Source organism: Anolis carolinensis, unplaced genomic scaffold (genome assembly GCF_035594765.1).
Source record: "Anolis carolinensis isolate JA03-04 unplaced genomic scaffold, rAnoCar3.1.pri scaffold_11, whole genome shotgun sequence".
Lineage (NCBI taxonomy): Eukaryota > Metazoa > Chordata > Lepidosauria > Squamata > Dactyloidae > Anolis > Anolis carolinensis.
Genome location: NW_026943822.1, coordinates 23,945,884 through 23,967,270, shown reverse-complemented (window position 1 = coordinate 23,967,270; position 21,387 = coordinate 23,945,884). Strand labels below are relative to the sequence as shown.

Genomic DNA, 21,387 nt, shown 5'->3' with positions numbered 1-21,387 from the left:
TTGCATGTAATTAACAAGCGTTATGATTTAGATGCTGTTGCTCTTTGTTGCGGTTGTGTATTTTTTTAAAGAGCCCTCTTTGAAATAGTATCAAATTCCAAAACACCAAGGCTTGGTTTGGAGTCTGAATAAACTATTACCTATGTAGCTTTGCCTGTGCATATGCCTCTCCCTTCCTGTGAGCTGGTGCCTTTCTCCAGGAAGTTCCAAAAGAAGAAGAAACATCAGAGTAAACAAGTTAGGTCACTGGTATCACTTGTGCCAAGTGGGTGTGGAAGGTGAGGAGGACCCACAGCCATTGGTCAATTTTAGATAAGTCAGAGGTATATAATCTTTGTTTGCTACGCACATGTTGCGACGGCCGTTTGCATAGTACGGACCCATTAAAGTGGGTGCCTATGGCTGTTTTGCCTTATCATCAACTGTGATAACAATAAAAGGCTTGTTTTATTGCTCTCATGGAATTCTCTCCTTTACTTCCCCTCCGGGCTAGTCTCCAAGAAAGGGAAGGCCCAAGTTTGCCCATGCCTATCTAGAATGTAAATATCTTCATCAGTTCAGTTCAGAGGTTCCTCCAACCTTCCAATATTTTGGGTCCCTTTCCTGGATTTTTCAAATATCCGTTCCATCTGCACTCCACAGCAAAGGGAATGGTTAAATGCCTGAAAACACGCACAGGGAAAGAGACACGCCATAAATCTCTCCTGCCGGGTGGAAGTCTGCCGTTAAGATGCTGCCATGTTGCATCTGGGCTTCCTATTTTGATTTCTTCTTCTTTTTGAACGCGCCAACGAGTGAGCGAGGAGAAAGCGTGGGAAGAGAGATCGCTTTTCCCATCGCTCCAGGCTTTGAATGTGTCTGTTTCTTGTACTTCTGATACACAGAGTCCTCAAGGTAAAAAAAGAGAGAGAGAGAGATGCACACATACACACATATAGATCTTGTTTGCAATGCTGATGCTTGGCTGCAAACACAGAATGCATTGGCTGCAAACATCAGCCTAAATCCTATCTTTAGTCCCACCTAGAGCTATCAAGGAGCCTCCGGTGGCTCAGTGTGTTAAAGCGCTGAGCTGATGAACTTGCAGACAGAAACGTCCCAGGTTCAAATCCGGGGAGCAGAATGAGCACCCGCTGTTAGCTCCAGCTTCTGCCAACCTAGCAGTTAGAAAACATGCAAATGTGAGTAGATCAATAGATCAATGTTTCCAATGTGAGTAGATCAATAGATCAATGTTTCCAATGTGAGTAGATCAATAGATCAATGTTTCCAATGTGAGTAGATCAATAGATCAATGTTTCGGCAGGCCTTTGGAGATACAGTCATTAATTAATCAGCCCCAGAGGGTTTTAAATAATCTATCCTGTATTTATTACGATTTTACCATTTATGTGTTTTAAATGCAATTTTTTATCCTGTATCTTTCTTTTAATTGATACATTGTATTTATTTATTTATTTATTTATTTACAGTATTTATATTCCGCCCTTCTTTCTCACCCCGAAGGGGACTCAGGGCGGATCACATTATAACACACATAGGGCAAACATTCAATGCCCATAAACACATGAAACAGAGACTGAGAGACACACACGCAGAGGCAAGTTAACCTTCTTCTGAGGGGATGTTCGATTCTGGCCACAGGGGGGAGCAGCTGCTTCATCATCCACACTGACGGCACTTCCTCATTCCAGGTCGTAAATTAGTTAATCTTGCCTCCCCACTTTATAAGTGGTACCTTATCTCCTACTTGATAGATGCAACTATCTTTCGGGTTGCTAGGTCAGCAACGAGCAGGGGCTATTTTTTATTTTTAATTGACGGGTGCTCACCCCGCCACGGGCTGGCCTCGAACTCATGACCTCATGGTCAGAGTGATTTAAGGCAGCTGCTCAACAGCTGCGCCACAGCCCGGCTGTGTTATCTTTTTATACTGTTTTATCTTTTTATAGTGTGATTTGTATTATGTTGCCTATATTTTGTCCTATGTTGTTTGAGCCTCTGCCCCATGTGAGCCGCCCCAAGTCCCCGCGGGGAGATGGTGGCGGGGTATAAATAAAGTATTATTATTATTATTATTATTATTATTATTATTATTATTATTGTTCTGTCGGGAAGGTAACGGTGTTCCATGCAGTCATGCCAGTGGCCACATAACCTTGGAAGTGTCTACGAACAATGTGAGTAGATCAATAGGTACCACTCCGGCGGGAAGGTAACGGTGTTCCATGCAGTCATGCCGGTGGCCACATGGCCTTGGAGGTGTCTACGGACAACGCTGGCTCTTCGGCTTAGAAATGGAGATGAGCACCAACCCCACTGGACTTAATGTCAGGGGAAACCTTTACCTTTAGAGCTATCAAATCAATTGGATTAATCTAGATGTGCAGTTAAGCAGAGTCATCTCCAGTTTATATTTGGGTGTTAGAAATTGTGGGAGTTGGAGTCCCAAAGATCTGGAGGGAGGGCCGAAGTTTGCCCACACCTGACCTATAGGATCTTGGCCCACATCTCCAGCGTTGAGCCCAAATGCCAGGTTACATGATCTACTCTGAAAAGAAAAATTCATGGAGGACAAGGGTGGCATCTATGAAAGTCCTAGCATTTCCATTTGAGAAGACTGTGGAATGAACAAAGGCGATGCCTATGGAAGAACATTGGCCGCATTATGCATTCCCCGCAACGTCAGCCGTTTGGCCCACTCCGTCTCCTTTGGCAGCCGAAATGGAGAGTCCTTCCTTTGCTTCTCCAAGAAGCAGCCATGTGGTCAGAGATGACCCAGAACCACGTCTGCTTCCAAGAGAATGCTGATGGTGACAGAACGGATCTCATTAGAAACTGCTGGCGTCTGCAGTTTGGATCCATTTGTACACAAACGCATGGAAGATAACCGATTGTCCCTTGGCATGTTACAAGCCATCAACTCCTGTCAGAGTCCCAGTCCAATAAACTTGCTGTGTGAATATCAGGGGCAGCAGGAAGGGAGGACGATAAATCCCATGGAGCAAAGCCACTTGGAAACAAAGGAAAATGGTCCTATGGATTTCACAGAGTCCTTGGACCATTTTTTGCATGTCTTCCAAGGTCTCCATGAACCCTATCAAGCTGCAATGGCTAGTTGCAGCCCTGAATTTCAAGGATACATACATGGACATTTGGAGGAAATAAAAATATGGCATTCAGGCTTGGCAAAAATAGGATTCGGCACAAAAAAGAGGTATGTTTCCATTGTAATTCAGTAAGTCCTCCATATTCAGGGAGTCTGCATCCATAGACTGAACCATCCACAGCTTGGAAATATTCCTAAATATGTTGCATTTTATTTAAAGGACACCTTTCAATAAGCTACTGTGTATCTAATGCAACTTGAGCATCCATGGATTTTGGTATCCAAGGGGGTCCTGGAAGCAAACCCCAATGGAAACCAATTGTGTAAAACTGCTCTTCCGACACACTCTCCATCTTCAAGCAAGATGTGGCGATGCCCTTTCAAAGCATTCTAGGAAAGGAAAATGCATTTTGCACTCTTCAGGTTTTCCTTGCTTCCACGTTCAATGCAAAATTTTCTGGGATAAAAAATAGTAATTTTTTCCCCCAAGGAACTGATTTGCATAGTTTGCAAGTAAACACAGCCCTGGGCACCTCGTAGTCCGCTCCCTGTTTTGCATGAAAATGTTCTTGGGAGTGTTTAGAATTTTGTCGCGTGGCTCGGCACATTTGCATCCGACTGACAAAGCCAGTTCCTCCACAACGATAAAACACACACCGAGAAGAAAGCAACAAAGAGGAATCAGAGAAGGAATAAACAGTGGTGCAAGGCTGGATCTTCTTGGCTCAAAGCCACCCTGTATTCTTTTGGGCCCAAATTGAGCCAGGTGAGACCATGATGGAAATTTCCGATTTTGTGAGCATCATGTATTCCATAATCTTGATGGCAGAAGTAGGTAGCTGGTGGGTTTCCCAAAGGTTGCATCACATCTAGCATTCAGAGCCTGATACTGCCTTTGTTGTTGCCGCCATTTTTAATAGGGACTTACAGTAAAAGCCTCGCCTTGCATTTACAGTCTTCCTACAAGCCTCCTGAAGGCAGAGGTAGGTGACTGGCTTCTCACTATTCAGGTCCAAATATCCATTCCCATTTAAATCTCCATGGGTTGTGAACCCAGAGATATGGTGGACCCACCGGGTTGCAAAAGAATATTTCAAGTCTCCAGTGGTTTGTTCTCTGAAAAGGAGAGGAGGAGAGATCTTGGTGTAAACTCTCCAAATAATCAGGCTATAAAAGGCAGTGAGCTCTCTTTCCCCAAAAAGGTGACAACAATCTCCAAAACCAGAAAGAGCAAGAGAGTAAATTGGCTCCAGTTAACTGTAAAATATAGATAGAGAGAGATAGCGGTTGGTGCTCAAATCAATAAGAGGAGAAAATGGCCAAAGCTTGCTAGCACTGGGTATCTTATTTCATAAGCAAGATAATCCCGTCCTTTAGTCAAAGATACAGATGTCATCCAGCAAGGGGACACAACACAGAGTTTTATTATCAGATGCTCACGCCGCATCTAATCCCCTCGGATTGTTTTATTGATCGGAACACAAGCCTCGTGGCAAAAACATCATGTCGGCTGCGCAGAGCGATGGGTCTTACCAGCGAGGGAGAAAATGTGTCATTTATGGCAATGCACATAAACCCAGCCATCAAAGTCAACAGACAATCTGAACTTGTTGGTTTGTCCTAATTGGAGCAAACCCATTGAATCAATGATTGAACATTGAGTCAAGACATCAAGAGAGTCCATTGGTGCAAAGGCTCTGCTCTGTCTCAGTGCTTCTCAATCTTCGGTCCTTCAGATGTTTTAGATTCTGACCCCCTGAATCCTTGACCCTTGGCCAACTGGGGCTTCTGGGAGTTGAAGTCTCAAATACGCAGAAAATCAGAAATTGAGAACCAATGCTCTCAACTGGGACTAAATAGAATGTAGTAATACCAATGGGGCTATCAAAGGGTTAAGTAGGTTAAGAAGCTACAGAAGCCCTCTATTTCGGCCTAGAACTGTTTTATCTCCTTGTTTTTAACATGTGATGTATGTATTGATTGTATGACTGCTTTTCATATTTGATTTTACAATGTGTAATTTGTCACTGTTTTTATTATTGTTGTGAGCCGCCCCGAGTCCCCTCGGGGAGATGGGGCAGGATATAACAATAAATTTATTATTATTATTATTATTATTATTATTATTATTATTATTATTATTGGCCACATTTTTGGTTTCTGGGTCACTTTGATTCCTTTTACTGACCGTCCCCAAGGAAAAAGGTGTTTTTTTTCCCCAGCCCTTTGCTAAAACCAACAGAGTAGTGAGTGAATTATTTCAGGCTGAGATTTTGTTCTGAAAAGAAAGGCAATCCTATCACAGGGTTTTCTTGGCCAGGTTGATTCCAAGGAGAGTTTGCCTTTGCCGTCTTCTGTGGCTGAGAGACTGCGACTTGCCCATAAGTTTATTCCGTGCCTCCTGCTAAGCCATTCTCTTGGAAATTGGGAGGCCAAATCCCAGCCAAAGTGGAAAAGAGAGATTGATCGCGGATTCTTTCCAGACAAAGCAAAGGCCTCGAGGAAGGTGCGAACGTGACCAATTCACACAGCAAGAGGAAAGGACCACAAAGCAAAGGGGAAGAAATCAAAAACGGCTTTGTGCCTCTCACACTGAGAATGTGGAAAAAGGGATGCTCGTAAGAAAAGGGGCAAACACAGAGAAGAGTCCTGGCTTGCTTTGCTTTTGAAAACCGTGAATCATTCTGGATAGTTGTTGGGTTTTTTTTTATTTTTGAACAAGGGAGCTGTTATTTTTAAGCGCACCCCCTCCCCGTGCCAAAAGAGAAACCATCAAATACGCCTATTAGCCAACATCATGGATCCATCTGTCCTGTTCTCTTCTCATCTCAACGATTTCCCCCAGAGACTGCCAGTTAATACAAAGGACGCTCATCCGTCTCCTCAACTTTCCAATTAGCACATTTCTCAGGCAGTCCGGCTGCCAAAGGCGGGGAAGGCAACAGAGGCGGCACAGACAACCATCCCACGGCCTGGTTGTTGACTTCCAAGTCTGCGGGGCAGTAGCTACCTTCCAGGTTTGACTCCAGATTTAAAAAAATATATCCAAAAAGCTAGACTCTGGTCTCAAAATAGGCCCAGCACTTTGGATAGAACCCTTCAAATCCAGACTCAAACCCAGAGCAGATTCCCGAGCTCTTTCTCATACAGCTTGAAGATTTCCAGATCTTTTTCCATCTTCACAGACTGGGAAGAAACCCAGTGTAAAAGCTGGAAAATCCCTAAGTACAGTAGAGTCTCACTTATCCTACATAAACGGGCCAGCAGAACGTTGGATTAGCAAATATGTTGGATAATAAGGAGAGATTAAGGAGAAGCCTATTAAACACCAAATTAGGTTATGATTTTTACAAATTAAGCACCAAAACATCCTGTTATACAACAAATTTGACAGAAAAAGTAGTTCAATATGCAGTAATGCTACGTAGTAATTACTGTATTTACGAATTTAGCACCAAAATATCACGATGTATTGAAAACATTGACTACAAAATGCGTTGGATAATCCAGAACGTTGGATAAGCGAGACTACTGTAATAGTATGTCTACTGAAGATCAGATGGTTGGACTTAGCCATAGGGTTGTCCACCCTTGAATTAGACAATGATCAAAACCAGGGATTCCCAAACTCTAGCTCTCCAGTTGTTTTGGACTTCAGTTCCCAGAAGGCTAAGTTGGTCAATGATTAGGGATATTGGGAGCTGTAGTCCAAAATACCTGGAAAGGTGGGAATTTGGGAAACATTGATCTAAATTGTGGGTGAGAATGCTGTAGTGCTCCAGATGTGTTGGGCTGCACCTTCCAAACACAACGAAATCCAGAATCCACACCGACAGGGACACCAAGAAATCCCTCCAAACATCTAGCAGAGGCATTACTTTGTCTTTCTTTACAGCGTTCCCGCTCACCCTTCTGTTACTCTTGAGATTTATGCCTGGTTGACCTTCGCTTGTATATGGCTGAATGCTTTCCATGTCAAAACATTTATGCGCTGGTTGCAAATTATATGGGTTGCGTTTCTACAACAAATCATATTATTTTTGGTTAGCTGAATGTAGGTAGGCCAGTTGTCAGTCTCTTTATGCAAACAGCCCTCCGTACCCACAGATTCAACCATCCGCGGCCTAAAAATTATGCCGAAAACATTCCCAAGATGCCACAGTGGTCAACTTTTAGGATGTTTTAAAGATGTTTTTTTAAAGATGTTTTAAAGATGTTTTTAAATTGTTGATTTTAGCCGGTTCTTGTAAGCCGCCCCGAGCCCTAGGGGAGTGGCGGCATCTAAGTTTGAAAAATAAATAAATAAATAAACATGGTGCCAAATTGCATTAGTTCTATACTGTAGATTTTGGAAACACCCTACTTTTTGGCCAAAGTGAGAGGCAACGATAACAAATGGACGCCTGGCTTTCCAGGAGCCTTGGCAGTGAGCTTGAATATTACATTAACAGTCTATGACTTCAATCTTTCTTCCCGCTATAAATTCACATGCAGAAATATATATATATATATGTATAGATTCCGTGCCCCCTTTGCCCCCAATTCCAATGCAGTCAAAACAAAAACCAAATCAACAGAAAATACAAGTAATAAGGAGTATTGATCTGCAAGGCGGCCTCCCTGGAGTTACCTGCACCGTAAGGCATGACGGTAGTTATGATGGGGATGTTTATTTCTCATCAAGATGCCCGTCCCGAGAGACGGGGATCATTGACTCCAAGCCGTGCCTTGGAAACACACAATTCATGGCTGCAAGGAACAGCAGCCGCCCAACATCTGGAGAGATTTATAGGGCATTCATTGCTGCAGCTCACTGGGCTTCAAAGGGAGGAGAGAAGTGGAGAATGCCTTTCTATTAGGGGAGGAGAAAAATAATGGACCTGTCAGTAAATATACATTCTGCAGAACTGGAAAGCAAGTAATCTGGGTGAAGACGTAAAGGAAGTTAGTCCAAAGTGGAGTCGCAACTCCGTTGGGGCCCGTGGCTTCCCATGCTGGAGTTTGCCCAGGCTTTGAATCTGCATTAATATTGTTATTATTATTATTAATCTCTCGAAGGAGACTCAAAGCGGCTTAACATAAAAAGAGCTCTCCATACTGCTAAACTTCAAAACTGGCTCACAGATCTAAAGATGGGCATAATACTTGATCACAATGTAATGACTAGGGCAGGGGTCCCCAAACTAAGGCCCGGGGGCCGGATGCAGCCCTCCAAGGTTATTTACCTGGCGCCCGCCCTCAGTTTTAGACTTAGGCTCGCCCAAAGTCTGAAATGACTTGAAGGCACACAACAACAACAATCCTACTTTACTTGACTATCTCATTGGGCAGAAGCAGGACCACACTTCCCATTGAAATCCTGATAGGTTTATGTTGGTTAAAATTGTTTTTATTTTTAAATATTGTATTGTTCATTCATTTACTAATATTGTGCTATGGTAATAATATAATATATTGTGTATATATATAATATTGATAATATAATAATGTAATACAATATAGTATTTATTTATTTATTTATTACAGTATTTCTACCCCACCCTTCTCACCCAGTAGGGGACTCAGGGCGGCTAATAATAATAATAATAATAATAATAATAATAATAATAATACAATGTAATAATGTTGTATAATATAATAATATTAATTATATATTAAATGTGACATTACTACTAATGATATGGTATAGTGGTATAGTACAATATAGTAATATATAATGCTAATATTGTGCTATGCTAATAATATAATATATTGTATATACATACAACTTGTAAGCCACTCTGAGTCCCCTTCGGGGTGAGAGAGGGTGGAGTATAAATGTAGCAAATAAACAAATAATTAAATGTTGGGGGTTTTTTGCACTACTAATAAGACATGTGCAATGTGCATAGGAATTTGTTCGTTCCCCCCCCCCCCCCCAAATGATAATTCGGCCCCTCAGCAATCTGAGGGACCATGAACCGGCCCTCCACTTTAAAAGTTTGAGGACCCCTGGACTAGGGTGTGCAACCTCAACTCATAATGTAACACATAGGATGGACAGCTGCAATGTATCATCACACTATAAATTCTAGAGTGCACGACCACAATGCATATTCACAATGTAAACCAAAACACATCATTACAATGTGGAGACTAGGATGCCCAACTATAATAAATGATCTCAATGCAAAGTCCAGTATGGACAACCGCAATGCATGTTCACAATGGACAACCCAGGATGGACCATCACAATGTGAAGTCTAGGATGAGCAACCACAATGCATATTCACAATGCAAAGTCTAGGGCAGACAACCAAAACACATCATTACAATGTGGAGTCTAGGAGGCCCAACTATAATACATAATCGCAATACAAAGTCTAGTATGGAAAACCGCAACGCATCTTCACAATGGACAACCCAGGATGGACCATCACAATATGAAGTCTAGGATGAGCAACCACAATGTGTATTTACAATGCAGAGTCTAGGGCAGACAACCAAACACATTATTACAATGTGGAGTCTAGGATGTCCAACTATAATACATGATCACAATGCAAAGTCTAGTACGGACAACAGCAATGCATGTTCACAATGGACAGCTCAGGATGGACCATCACAATGTGAAGTCTAGGATGAGCAACCACAATTCACAATCACTTTTCAAAGTGCAGAATGTACAATCATAATATAACGTGTAGGATGAAGCATTACACTGTATAATAATGCAAAGTCTAGAATGGACAACCACAATTCATGGTCACTATGCAAAGTATGGAATGGACAACCATAATGCAAAGTATAGGATGGACCACTACAATGTTTAATCACAATGTAACACCTAGGATGAACGGTGACAATACATTCCAAGTCTAGGCGGCACAAACAATGTGGTGAAAAGCCCACATTGTGTCTGAATAATAAAAAGACCTTTGCCTGCTGATGGAAGGACACCAATGAGAGGAGAACATTGTTACTTTCCTAAGGAAGGAATCCCAACAGTGAGGAGCAGTTGCTGAGAAGGTCCTGCTTTGTGTCCTTCCTACCAGTGTATCTCTGACGGTGATGGGACTGAGATAAGGGCCTCTCTTATGAACCTCAAGGTCTAGGCAAGATCTTATGGGGAGATACAGCCAGATAGCTTGGACTTGAACCACAAATAAAATGCACAGAAGGAGACCAATGGGGCTCTTGCAACAGAAATGATGGCGGCTGCAGTCACATGTGTGAAGAAGGGTGCCAGGCTCACCCAAATCTCCCCATGTGATGCTAATGCCACTGGACGCCTTCTCCATTCCTTTGGCCAACCTGCTACAGTAGAATCTCACTTATCCAAGATTCACTTATCCAATATTCTGGATTATCCAATGCATTTTTGTAGTCAATGTTTTCAATACATCATGATATTTTGGTGCCAAATTCGTAAATACAGTACAGTAGAGTCTCACTTATCCAACATAAACGGGACGGCAGAACGTTGGATAAGCGAATATGTTGGATAATAAGGAGAGATTAAGAAAAAGCCTCGAAATAGGTTATGATTTTACAAATTAAGCACCAAAACATCATGTTATACAACGAATTTGACAGAAAAAGTAGTTCATTACGCATTAATGCTATGTTGTAATTACTGTATTTATGAATTTAGCATCAAAATATCACAATGCATTGAAAACATTGACTACAAAAATGCGTTGGATAATCCAGAATGTTGGATAAGTGAGACTCTACTGTAATTACAACATAGCATTACTGCGTATTGAACTACTTTTTCTGCCAAATTTGTTGTATAACATGATGTTTTGGTGCTTAATTTGTAAAATCATAACCTAATTTGATGTTTAATAGGCTTTTCCTTAATCCCTCCTTATTATCCAACATATTTGCTTATCCAATGTTCTGCCGGCCCGTTTAGCTTGGATAAGTGAGACTCTACTGTAGTTGTAAATGCAGCTCATTTGTCTTCCTCGAGTGTCTCTTTCTTTACATTCTCTCGCCTTCTTGGAATAATTACCATTTTTATATTATTATTACATACAAGTGCTTCTGAGACAATGGGGGCTTCTCCCAGTTGCTTTTGTCACGAGTTTTATATAATTAGAAAAGAAGGCATTTTGGTCTAATCCAGTCATGCTTGGCTAATCAATAAAGGAGGATTGGACCGGGGCAGGGATGCATGCCCATTCAGATCATTCCTTCTATGGGATCAGAAATAGAAGCCTTGTCAGCCCACAAATAGGAAACACATCTCCCAAAGGAAAGGCAGGAAGAATAGAAGAAAGCGGGAAAACAAGAGGGACAGAAATTAGATTGACTTCCTATGGGAAAGGGAGAACAGTTTTTCCAATGCATTCAGCATTACCTGCCAAGCAACACATTGAAAAATGGATTTACTTTACGGCCTAGCTCTTGCTGCAATGGGACAGACAGTAGCTTTAGAGCACTGTTGTCCACAAGGACTTCAAGATCTTTTTCACAAGAAACTTAATCTCTCTCACACACACACTGGAGTTGCTTAGGTTGTATATTTTATTTTATTTTATTTATTTTTACCCCGCCTTTCTCCCCGGGGGGACTCAAGGTGGCTTACAATAAATAGGCAATGCCTAAAAACTGTGTACAAAACAACAATTCATATAAAAGCAGATACCATGACAAAATAAAATCACATTATATAAAATTTTAAACATATCCAAGATTAAAATCCATTCTTCCAGAATTCTCAACATAAGTCTTGGTACAGGCCATGTACAGCCAACCTAGCAGTTCAAAAACGTGCCAATGTGAGTAGATCAATAGGTACCGCTCTGGTGGGAAGGTAATGGCACTTCATGCAGTCATACCGGCCACATGACCTTGGAGGTGTCTACGGACAACACCAGCTCTTCAGCTTAGAAATGGAGATGAGCACCAATCCCGAGTTGGACACGACTTGACTTAACGTCAGGGGAAACCTTTACCTTTTTACTACAAGCCATGTAAAGTCCATGTTCTCATTCATTAAAAGCTTGTGTGCACATTATATTCCACCATGTCATGATGAGTTAGACTAGATGACCTTTGTGGACCCTTCTAGGATTCGAGCCATAACCTACATGGCTTTCATCGTTCAAAAAACCAAAAACAAATCCCAAGCCTATTTCAACCTCTTTTCAAGAAAAATAGAAAGATCTTGCAAGCCTAGAGCATCAAAATGATTCCTGGCAGCCCTGGGTATTCAGTGGTTTCTAATAAGAGCTGACCTTTTCTCCCGTGGTGACAGCTAAATTGTACGGGGTGCTTTCCATGGCTTCAAAGCCACCTGTCACCTGCAATTTCCACTCTTTTTCGGGAGGAGGCAAAGGAACCGAGGGCGGAGAAAGGCAATGTGTTTGGGAAGAGGCCAAAGTGGCCTGAGAAGGGCGTCATCACAGGAGGAACAATACGGGATGTCCAACATTTGAGCCCGAGAGGCTATGGCCAACCTCCAGCATGAAGCTATGGCCAACCTCCAGCATGAAGCTATGGCCAACCTCCAGCATGAAGCTATGGCCAACCTCCAGCATGAAGCTATGGCCAACCTCCAGCATGAAGCTATGGCCAACCTCCAGCATGAAGCTATGGCCAACCTCCACTAGAAACCCCTGCTCACATCGACCTTCTGGTTGCAAACTCTGCCGCAATGCCCGGCCAAAACAAGCAAAGGTGGGAAAAGAAGCAAGCCAGGGCTCTCCTCCATCTACCATTGGCGTTTCCTTTCTTTCTGCTTCCCAATTACTTTGCCGGCTTCGATTCATCCCCTGGGAGAGATGGAGATAAGTAAATGCTAAAAGCCCTCCTAATCTGCCACTGCCAGGTAGCCTCTCCGGGGATCCAGCCTCCCAATGGCTCTGCCAATATCGTCTGCCGCCAGCAGCTCTATTCACAGCGGAGGTTACACATCCAGGAGCATCAAGTCCCGGGCAGAGGACGACACCACGCCGCTTTTGCGCTGCAGAAATCAATCGATCTTCCTCCGAGTTAAGCTTCTCTGATCAACCAAAATATTGAAAAGGGCAAACATTCAGAGCTCCAGGAAGTTCCTGTTTGGGACTACAGTTCCCAGAATCCACAATCACCAGTCAACAAGAACATCTAGGAGGATTTCAGGAGTGCATTTCAAAGACAGTGGTTGTGTTCCCTCTGACATTTCAGAGATGAAACCGAAGCAAAGTGTGGTCAGGACAGCAAAAGGAGGAAAACTAATACAGTAGAGTCTCACTTATCCAAGCTAAACGGGCCGGCAGAAGCTTGGATAAGCAAATATCTTGGATAATAAGGAGGGATTAAGGAAAAGCCTATTAAACATCAAATTAGGTTATGATTTTACAAATGAAGCACCAAAACATCATGTTATACAACTAATTTGACAGAAAAAGTAGTTCAATGCGCAGTAATGTTATGTTGTAATTACTCTATTTATGAATTTAGCACCAAAATATCACAATATATTGAAAACATTGACTACAAAAATGGCTTGGATTATCCAGAGGCTTGGATAAGCGAGGCTTGGATTAGTGAGACCCTACTGTAATAATAATAATAACTTTGTGTTGTCGAAGGCTTTCATGGCCAGGATCACAGGGTTGTTGTGTGTCTTTCGGGCCACACAGCCCGAAAGACACACAACAACCCAATAATAACTTTATTTTTATACCCCATCTCTATCTCCCCAAAGGGGACTCAGGGCAGCTTACATGGGGCCAAGCCCAAATAAAAACAATAACAATATCAAACATGACAATAGACAAGAGACATGCACAATTAAAAATTTAAATATTAACCAATAAAGTAAATGACAAAAACTTAATAAAATCATGGATTAACTGCACTAAAAATCAATGATATATAACACTGCTGTAATGTTTGTATATACATTTCAAATGGCATTGAAAACTAAGGGGGCTGCAGCAGTTTGCTTTTAATTGAAACTACTGGAAAGAGCAATATTTTAATCTCCCCTTCTCTCTCGTTTCCATTAACTTAGCACTTTTCAATTAATGGAGTGCAAACTCCATTTGGCCTCATTTTGCAGCAATTGGAGTAAGCTGAGGACACAGAGTGGGAGGAGGAGAGAGAAACTGGGACATTTTACCAGTTAGGATGGCAGAGGATTAATTGTGATTTCTCCTTCCAAATTGGGACAGTTGGATTTTGGATTAGAAGGCTTTTACAGAAGGGGAAACAACAGGTCTCTGACTGAAAGCGGCTTGAAAGGCATTGGTCCAGCCCCAGGAGGGTTTGGCTGCAGCCTTCAAACCACTCACTCCCAGCCATGGATGGGACTATGTCGAAGCAAACGGCTGTGTTTAATGCATTATTCATTGGTCGTAATGAGTGAGAGGCTGAACGGAAGCCGGCCCATTAGAGGCCTCCCTAATGGAGCAGAGGGAAGCCATTAAAGCTGTGGATGGGCAAGGAGAAAGGTGAAGGTGATGTATCCACGACTATGGGCATGCATCTGCAACATGTCGTTGCATGCGCTGGCTTTGGGTTGGAACAGCTTTTGAGGCAACAGGTTGGTCAAGACACAAAAATCAGAACAGTAAATAAGGAGCAACACTCTGAAAACAGAAGAGTTCCAGACATGAATCAACCAGGGGCAGCTAATGACTCTGAACAAAGAATGCCCCCAAGCAGGAAGAAGCCAGGAGATTAAGCTATTCAGTGCTGATTAAGGTGATTAACTACAACATTCACACTGGCTTCCAACTGACAAAGAGTTCTTCTCTCACCCTGGACTTTCCATAAATATATATAAACCTTCCTTGCTTAGTTTCTCCATAGCTCACAACCTCTGAGGATGCCTGGGAGAAACGTCAGGAGAGAATACTTCTGGAACATGGCCATACAGCCCGGAAAACATACAACAACCCCAAGACACTTCTGTTGGCTTGGCAAATCAAGCTGCACCCCTTCAGTTTCAGGTTAAGAATCCCAGAGCTGGAAGGGGCCCACAAGGGCCAATGAGTCCAACCCCTTACCAGCACTAATGTCATCCAACTTCGGGGAATTATATTTTAGTGAGGCACCAACACTCTTTGGCAGAGAAGGCTAAAGACCTTGTAAAACTACAACTCCTAAGATTCCATAGCATTGAACCTAGACGGTTAAAGTGATGCCACGCTGCATTAATTCCACAGTGACGATGTAGCTTAGACTGCACCAGCTATTGTCAGAGGCCAAAGTCAAGGAGACAATGGAACGGACAGACATGAACTGATGGATGAAAAGAGGAGAAGGAAAGCGTGAAAGACTGGAATGTGGTTATATCTGAAGAAAGGAGGGAGAAGAAGCAAATGCCCTTTCTGTGCAGGCCCCGGGAAATACAGACCCATGCGGACATCCCCCAAACAGCAAAGGATGAGATAAAGCGACCGAAATGCTGCAGTGGCAGGCAGGGAAACTGCTGATGCTGCAGCTGCCCAAGCAAGCGTGGCAATGGCAGTGGCAACACGAGAGAGACGGAGCAGTGACAAAAGGCACACAGACGTCTCCAATCCGTCATGCCACGCTTTGGCTGAGCAAGGCTCTCAAATGGAGCAGAGCAGGAACAGCTTTCGGGGACAGAAACCAAGCCTGAAGCTTCCGAACACAGGTTTGATGGCAGACAATAACAATCGGCTGACAAGCTGACCTGGAAGGTGGCATTCTCTCTCATGGACCTAAGACATGCCGGGGAGACAAAGAGCGGGAGGGCTTGGATATAAACACACTGACTTCACTTTCTACGGGTGGCTCATTGCTATGGAATCCAGAGCATTGTAGTTTTCCAAGGGTTTAGCCTTCACTCACCAATTACTCCCCAGATTCCGTAGCAATGAGCCACGGCAGTCAAAGTGTAGCAAACTGCATGATTTCTACAGTGCAGATGCACCCTTAGACACCTCTGAACCAGAGCTCTCTGCATGTAGAACCCTTGTTTTCTTCCCAAACTACAAACTACAGGCCTTAGTAGTTTAACTGCCACAACTGCATTGTGCGAAAAGGTTTGTGGAATGAAACAAGCCAAGCCATGGTTGTACAAAACTATTTTGCAAACACAAAAAACACAGCCGGGTTGGCATATGACTGGCAAACCATTTTGAAAGTTGGGCTCCCTTTGAAACCAAACATTCCCCAGCTCCACCAAGGTTGTTTCCTGCCAGAGATGCTTGACACTCAGGGACAACCTCAGATTTGGGGTTTTCTTTCTCCCGGTCCTTAAGAGGAGAGATCATGGCTCAATTATGGCAACGCTTTCACAGACAAATAAGACAACCAAGACGTACTCTTCTCCAAACCTCTTCAACCTGCTCCATCTGGAATTGAAGGAACGCTCCACTCGATTCCCTGGTACAAACTGACTCATCTGATGCTCTCCAACTGGGAAGCAGTACTGCAAAGAGCCTTTCAAATCCTGCAGATATTTGCCACTTGAAATTAGAAAAGTGGGCTATTAAAAAACCAAAGAAGGAGAAAACAAAGGGCCTTTGCAACCAAAGTAAAATGGATAAATGAAGGAGACTGGCCAAGAGATTTCTAGCACCAAATGGATGGCGATATGTTATCATGAACTTCGGTGGACTATTTTACTCAGAAAGAGGAACTGTTATTTTCCATGGAGAAGAAATGGGGAAGGGGCTTGAATCATCAAGTATACAGAAGGCTGGCTGTAACTCACCAAACTACAAATCCTTACGGTACAAGCATGGCTCTGAAAATAGCACCAAGGCCCTACAATTGTGTCAAATTCATTCACGGCTTTTGGCACATGCAAAGTCCACAACAGCCATTTCCAAAAGAGAGTACACATCTTGCCATGCTCAAGGGCTTTGACTCTGGCATGAAAACTCAGTGGCCAAGTCACACACTCTCAGCCTCAAAAAACCCTGGAAGAGGTTCTTCTGAAAGTTACCAGAAATCAGAAATGATGACTCAAACAACAACAAGATTCAGAGACTCTTTGGGGAAGCAAGCTCTCAAGTCCAGAGTTTACCAAGTTGAGTGAAAGGTTTGCTTTTGGATGACAAAACCCCGAGCCCTTAACAGTCACGATGGGAGTTGTGGTCCATAACCAGAATTCTATTGATTGCTCTCAAACCAAGAAGACCTCTGGAACATGGCCATACAACCCAGGAAACACACAACAACCCTGTGATTCTGGCCATGAAAGCCTTCGACAACACAAAGAAGACCTCCCCTCAACCTATTTTATGAGCATGCCTTCAAGTTGGGTGTCCACTCATGAATTTCTTAGGCAAAGAAATCTTAAAAGGGGTTGTTGCCAGTTCCTTTCTCTGAAATATTTCCTCCCATCCAAGCCCTAAACAGGGCCGAGCTTCCCAAATCAGATGTCTTTAGGGCAGGCATGGGGAAACTTTGGCCCGCCTGGTGTTTTGGACTTCAACTCCCACAATTCCTAACAGCCTACCAGCTGGGAGTTGAAGTCCAAAACACCTGGACAGCCAAAGTTTGTCCATGCCTGCTTTTTAGGGTCTTCAATTATTCAATGGTAAATCAATACAGTAGAGTCTCACTTATCCAAGCTAAACGGGCCGGCAGAAGCTTGGATAAGCGAATATCTTGGATAATAAGGAGGGATTAAGGAAAAGCCTATTAAACTTCAAATTAGGTTATGATTTTACAAATTAAGCACCAAAACATCACGTTATAATACCAATTTGAAAGAAAAAATAGTTCAATATGTAGTAATGTTATGTTGTAATTACCGTATTTACGAATTTAGCACTAAAATATCATGATATATTGAAAACATTGACTACAAAAATGGCTTGGATTATCCAGAAGCTTGGATAAGCGAGGCTTGGATTAGTGAGATTCTACTGTACTTTGTTAAATTGGTGGGTCTATTATACCAGGCTTTCTCATTCAAAATAGGGGAGAACTCTACAGCCACCCAAAACGGCTAAAAAGACAAAGAAATGGGTCTCAGAACAAATACAACCTTAGCTTCCACTGGAAATGAACATGACTAATTCAGCCATGCTTTGGGTACACATCACAAGACAAAATGACTCTCTCAGAAAGGAATAATACTGGGCAAAGTGGGAGGCTGTAGGAAAACAAGAAGGTCCCATTACCTGACTCCATCGAGACTCAATCCTTCCTTCGCAGGGTCAATGCCAGCATAAAGGGGTTGACTTGGAAGAAAGCGGCAGGAATTAACTCTGGCTGGGAGGGACATTTCCAGAGAGGGGCTGTTTCTCCATCTCCAGGCTCCTTGGAGTCAAGTAGGAACACCTGGGCTCAGGGCCACTCAAGGGCTCCCAAGGCAGAGTGGCTCCACCTGAGCTCAGCAGCCCAGCTGGGGCTCTTTAAGCCCATTGTTTAGGGGACGGAAGAAATCTCACAACTAGCTATGCAGAAATACCTAGGGCTCCCAGTTTTCTCCTTTCCAGCTCTAGCACCTTTTCCCCACCTTGGATTTGTAGTTTCCTGACAGAACTGGGGAAAAGAGGGAGCTCTCATGTCTCCCCAGTTTACACATCTCAGGATCCAGTAAGAGGAAACCACCACAGTCCACGTGAGATCAAAGGGTTAGAATGGTGAGAATTGTGAATATTTGGAGCCAGAGACAAGCCAAAGCTGGAGAAAGGTCTCAGAAACAGAGAGAGAGAGAGATGCCACACTCCCAGGCCAACGCAGGGCAGGTTTTGGGGTTCTTGGAAGAAGCTGTCCAAGGTGCTGAAGCCAGGTGGCACTTGGGAGAGCTCCTCTTCCATTGGCTATGGCGTGGCTGACTTTGCTGCTTTGTGTGTACAGTGTTCACAGCCCTCTCCATCCCTGAGATTTCTCTTCCTGGAGACCCCAGGGTTTAGACCAACTAACCCTCCCTGGGATGACCTATGGGAGATGATGGATGGATAGATAGGAAGATGGATAAATCAAGAGAAAGGTAGGTAGATGATAGATAGATAGATGACAAGTAGAGCAGTAGATCGGTAGATAGGAAGGTAGAGAGATATCAGCTATCAGCTCAGTGGGCTCCCCAGACGTTTTTGGCCTTCAACTTCCCAGATTGAGAACCACTGCAACAGGTAGAGAAGCAGACAGGTAGAAACAGAGAGATAATAAGTAGACAGATTGTAGGCAGGTAAGTCGATAGATAGGTAGATAAATAGGTAGATGACAGGTAGAGCAGTAGATAAGTAGATAGGTAGGTAGAGAGATAGATAAGTAGATAGATAGATGATAGGTAGATAGGTAAGTAGCTAGATGATAGCCAGATAAGTAGACAGGTAGAGAGATATATAGATGATATATATAGAGAGAGATATAGGTAGCTAGGTGATAGGTAGATGGATGGATGGATAGATAGATAGATAGATAGATAGGCAGATAGATAGATAGATAAATAGATACGTACTAGATGATAGCCAAATAAGTAGACAGGTAGAGAGAGATATAGATGAGATATATAGAGAGATAGATAGGTAGCTAGATGATAGGTAGATAGATAGATAGATAGATACGTACTAGATGATAGCCAGATAAGTAGACAGGTAGAGAGAGATATAGATGAGATATATATAGAGAGATATAGGTAGCTAGATGATAGGTGGATAGATAGACAGATAGACAGATAGATAGGTAGATAGATATGCAGATAGATAGATAAGTAGCTAGATGATAGGTGGATAGATAGATAGATAGGCAGATAGATAGATAAGTAGCTAGATGATAGGTGGATAGATAGATAGATAGGCAGATAGATAGATAGATAGATAGATAAGTACTAGATGATAGCCAGATAAGTAGACAGGTAGAGAGAGATATAGATGAGATATATGGAGAGAGATATAGGTAGCTAGGTGATAGGTAGATACAAAGGTAGATAAATAGACAGGTAGATAGAAAAGTAGATAGATAAACTGATAGGTTGAGAGAGAGATAGGCAAATAGATAGATAGATAGATAGATAGGTAGATAGATAGATAGATAGATAGATAGAGGTGGAAATGGGCCAACTTGGGCCCTCCCTCTGGGTGTTTTGGACCTCCACTCCCCCCATTCCTAACAGCCTCCCGGAGGCCCAAAACCCCGGGAGGGAGGGCGTGGGTTGTCCCGTGCCCGGTTTGTCCGCACAGGGAAGGTCACGGGGGGCGTGTGTGTGTGTGTGTGTGTGTGTGGGGGGGTGTACTTACGGAGAACCCGGCCCAGAAGGGGCAGGAGTGGCGGACGCGGGCGGAGGTGGTGAGGGCGAGGGCGGCGAAGCTGAGGGCCACGATGAGGCAGCCCAGGGCCATCTGGGCGCCGCCCAGGGCCAGCATGAGGCGGGCGCGGGAGCCCCGGAGGCGGGCCAGGCGGCGCGAGAGGGCCGAGGGGCTCCGCGCCCCGCCCGCCCCCAGCCCCAGCCCCAGCCCCACTCCGGCGCCGGGCATCAGCCCCGCGGCGGCGGCCAGGGCGCGGGAGCGGGAGCGGCTCCCCCCGCCGAGCGGCATCCTCCTCCTCCTCCTCCCGCCGCCGGGGACATCAACAGCAGAACCAGCAGCAGCAGCAGCATCAAGCGCAGGAGCAGGTCCTCCTCCGCCTCCGCCGGCAACGCCGCCTCCGAGGAAGCCAGGGGGGGTCCGGCCCGGGGAGCAGCGGCAGGAGCAGGAGGCCCCCGGGCCCCGCCATGGAGGAGGGAGGCCGAGGAAGAGCAGCAGCCAAGAGCCGGCTCTGGCGGGCGCCGCCCCCGCTCCCCCCTTGCCCCCTTCCTCCTCCTCCCCCCTGCTCCTCCTCTTCTCCTGCCCCTTCCCCACTTCTTTCATCCCTCCTCCTTCTCTTCTTCATGCCTCTTCTCCGATTTTCCTTTTCTCCTTTCTCCTCCTCCTGCTTTTCTTTTTCTTCTCTCCTTCCTCTCCTTCTCTTCTTCATCCTTTTCTTTGTTTCCTCCTTCTCTTTCTTCCTGCTCCTTACCCCCTTCCTCCTTTTCTCCTTTTCCCTCCTTTTCTTCCTCCTTCTCGCCTTCCTTTTTCACTCCTACCCTTCCTCTTCTTTTTGTTTATTTATTTATTTACAGCATTTATATTCTCACCCTTCTCACCCCGAAGGGGACTCAGGGCCAGGCCTGTAGCGAGGGGGCGGTTTTAGGGGTTCAACCCCCCCCCCCCCGAAATTTTTCAGGTTATAAAAAAAACCTGGTTTACTCATGAATTTTAACTGGTTAACCAAATCCTCATGCTAAGTCTATGAGACACAAAACATTAAGAGTCCCTCCAGGCACTATCTCAAGCAGATATTGACAGGTTTGTAGCAGGGAGGGGTGCGTGCAAGGGGTTAAACCCCCC

General features: G+C 43.9%; 1 protein-coding gene across 2 annotated transcripts in view; it reads right to left on the bottom strand.

The window, feature by feature from the left end:
• entrep2 (endosomal transmembrane epsin interactor 2) overlaps positions 1 to 20,798 on the bottom strand; it is an 81,761-nt gene extending 60,963 nt beyond the window's left edge. The window contains exon 1 of one of the 2 annotated variants that reach the window (XR_010000932.1): positions 20,260 to 20,798. Coding sequence is in view for 1 of the 2 variants with exons in the window: in XM_062963345.1 (XP_062819415.1) it covers positions 20,260 to 20,556 (297 nt within the window). In the remaining variant the exon portion in view is untranslated. The remainder of the gene's footprint in view (positions 1 to 20,259) is intronic. The other variant, XM_062963345.1, reaches the window with a different exon arrangement.
• Positions 20,799 to 21,387: the final 589 nt, after the last annotated feature.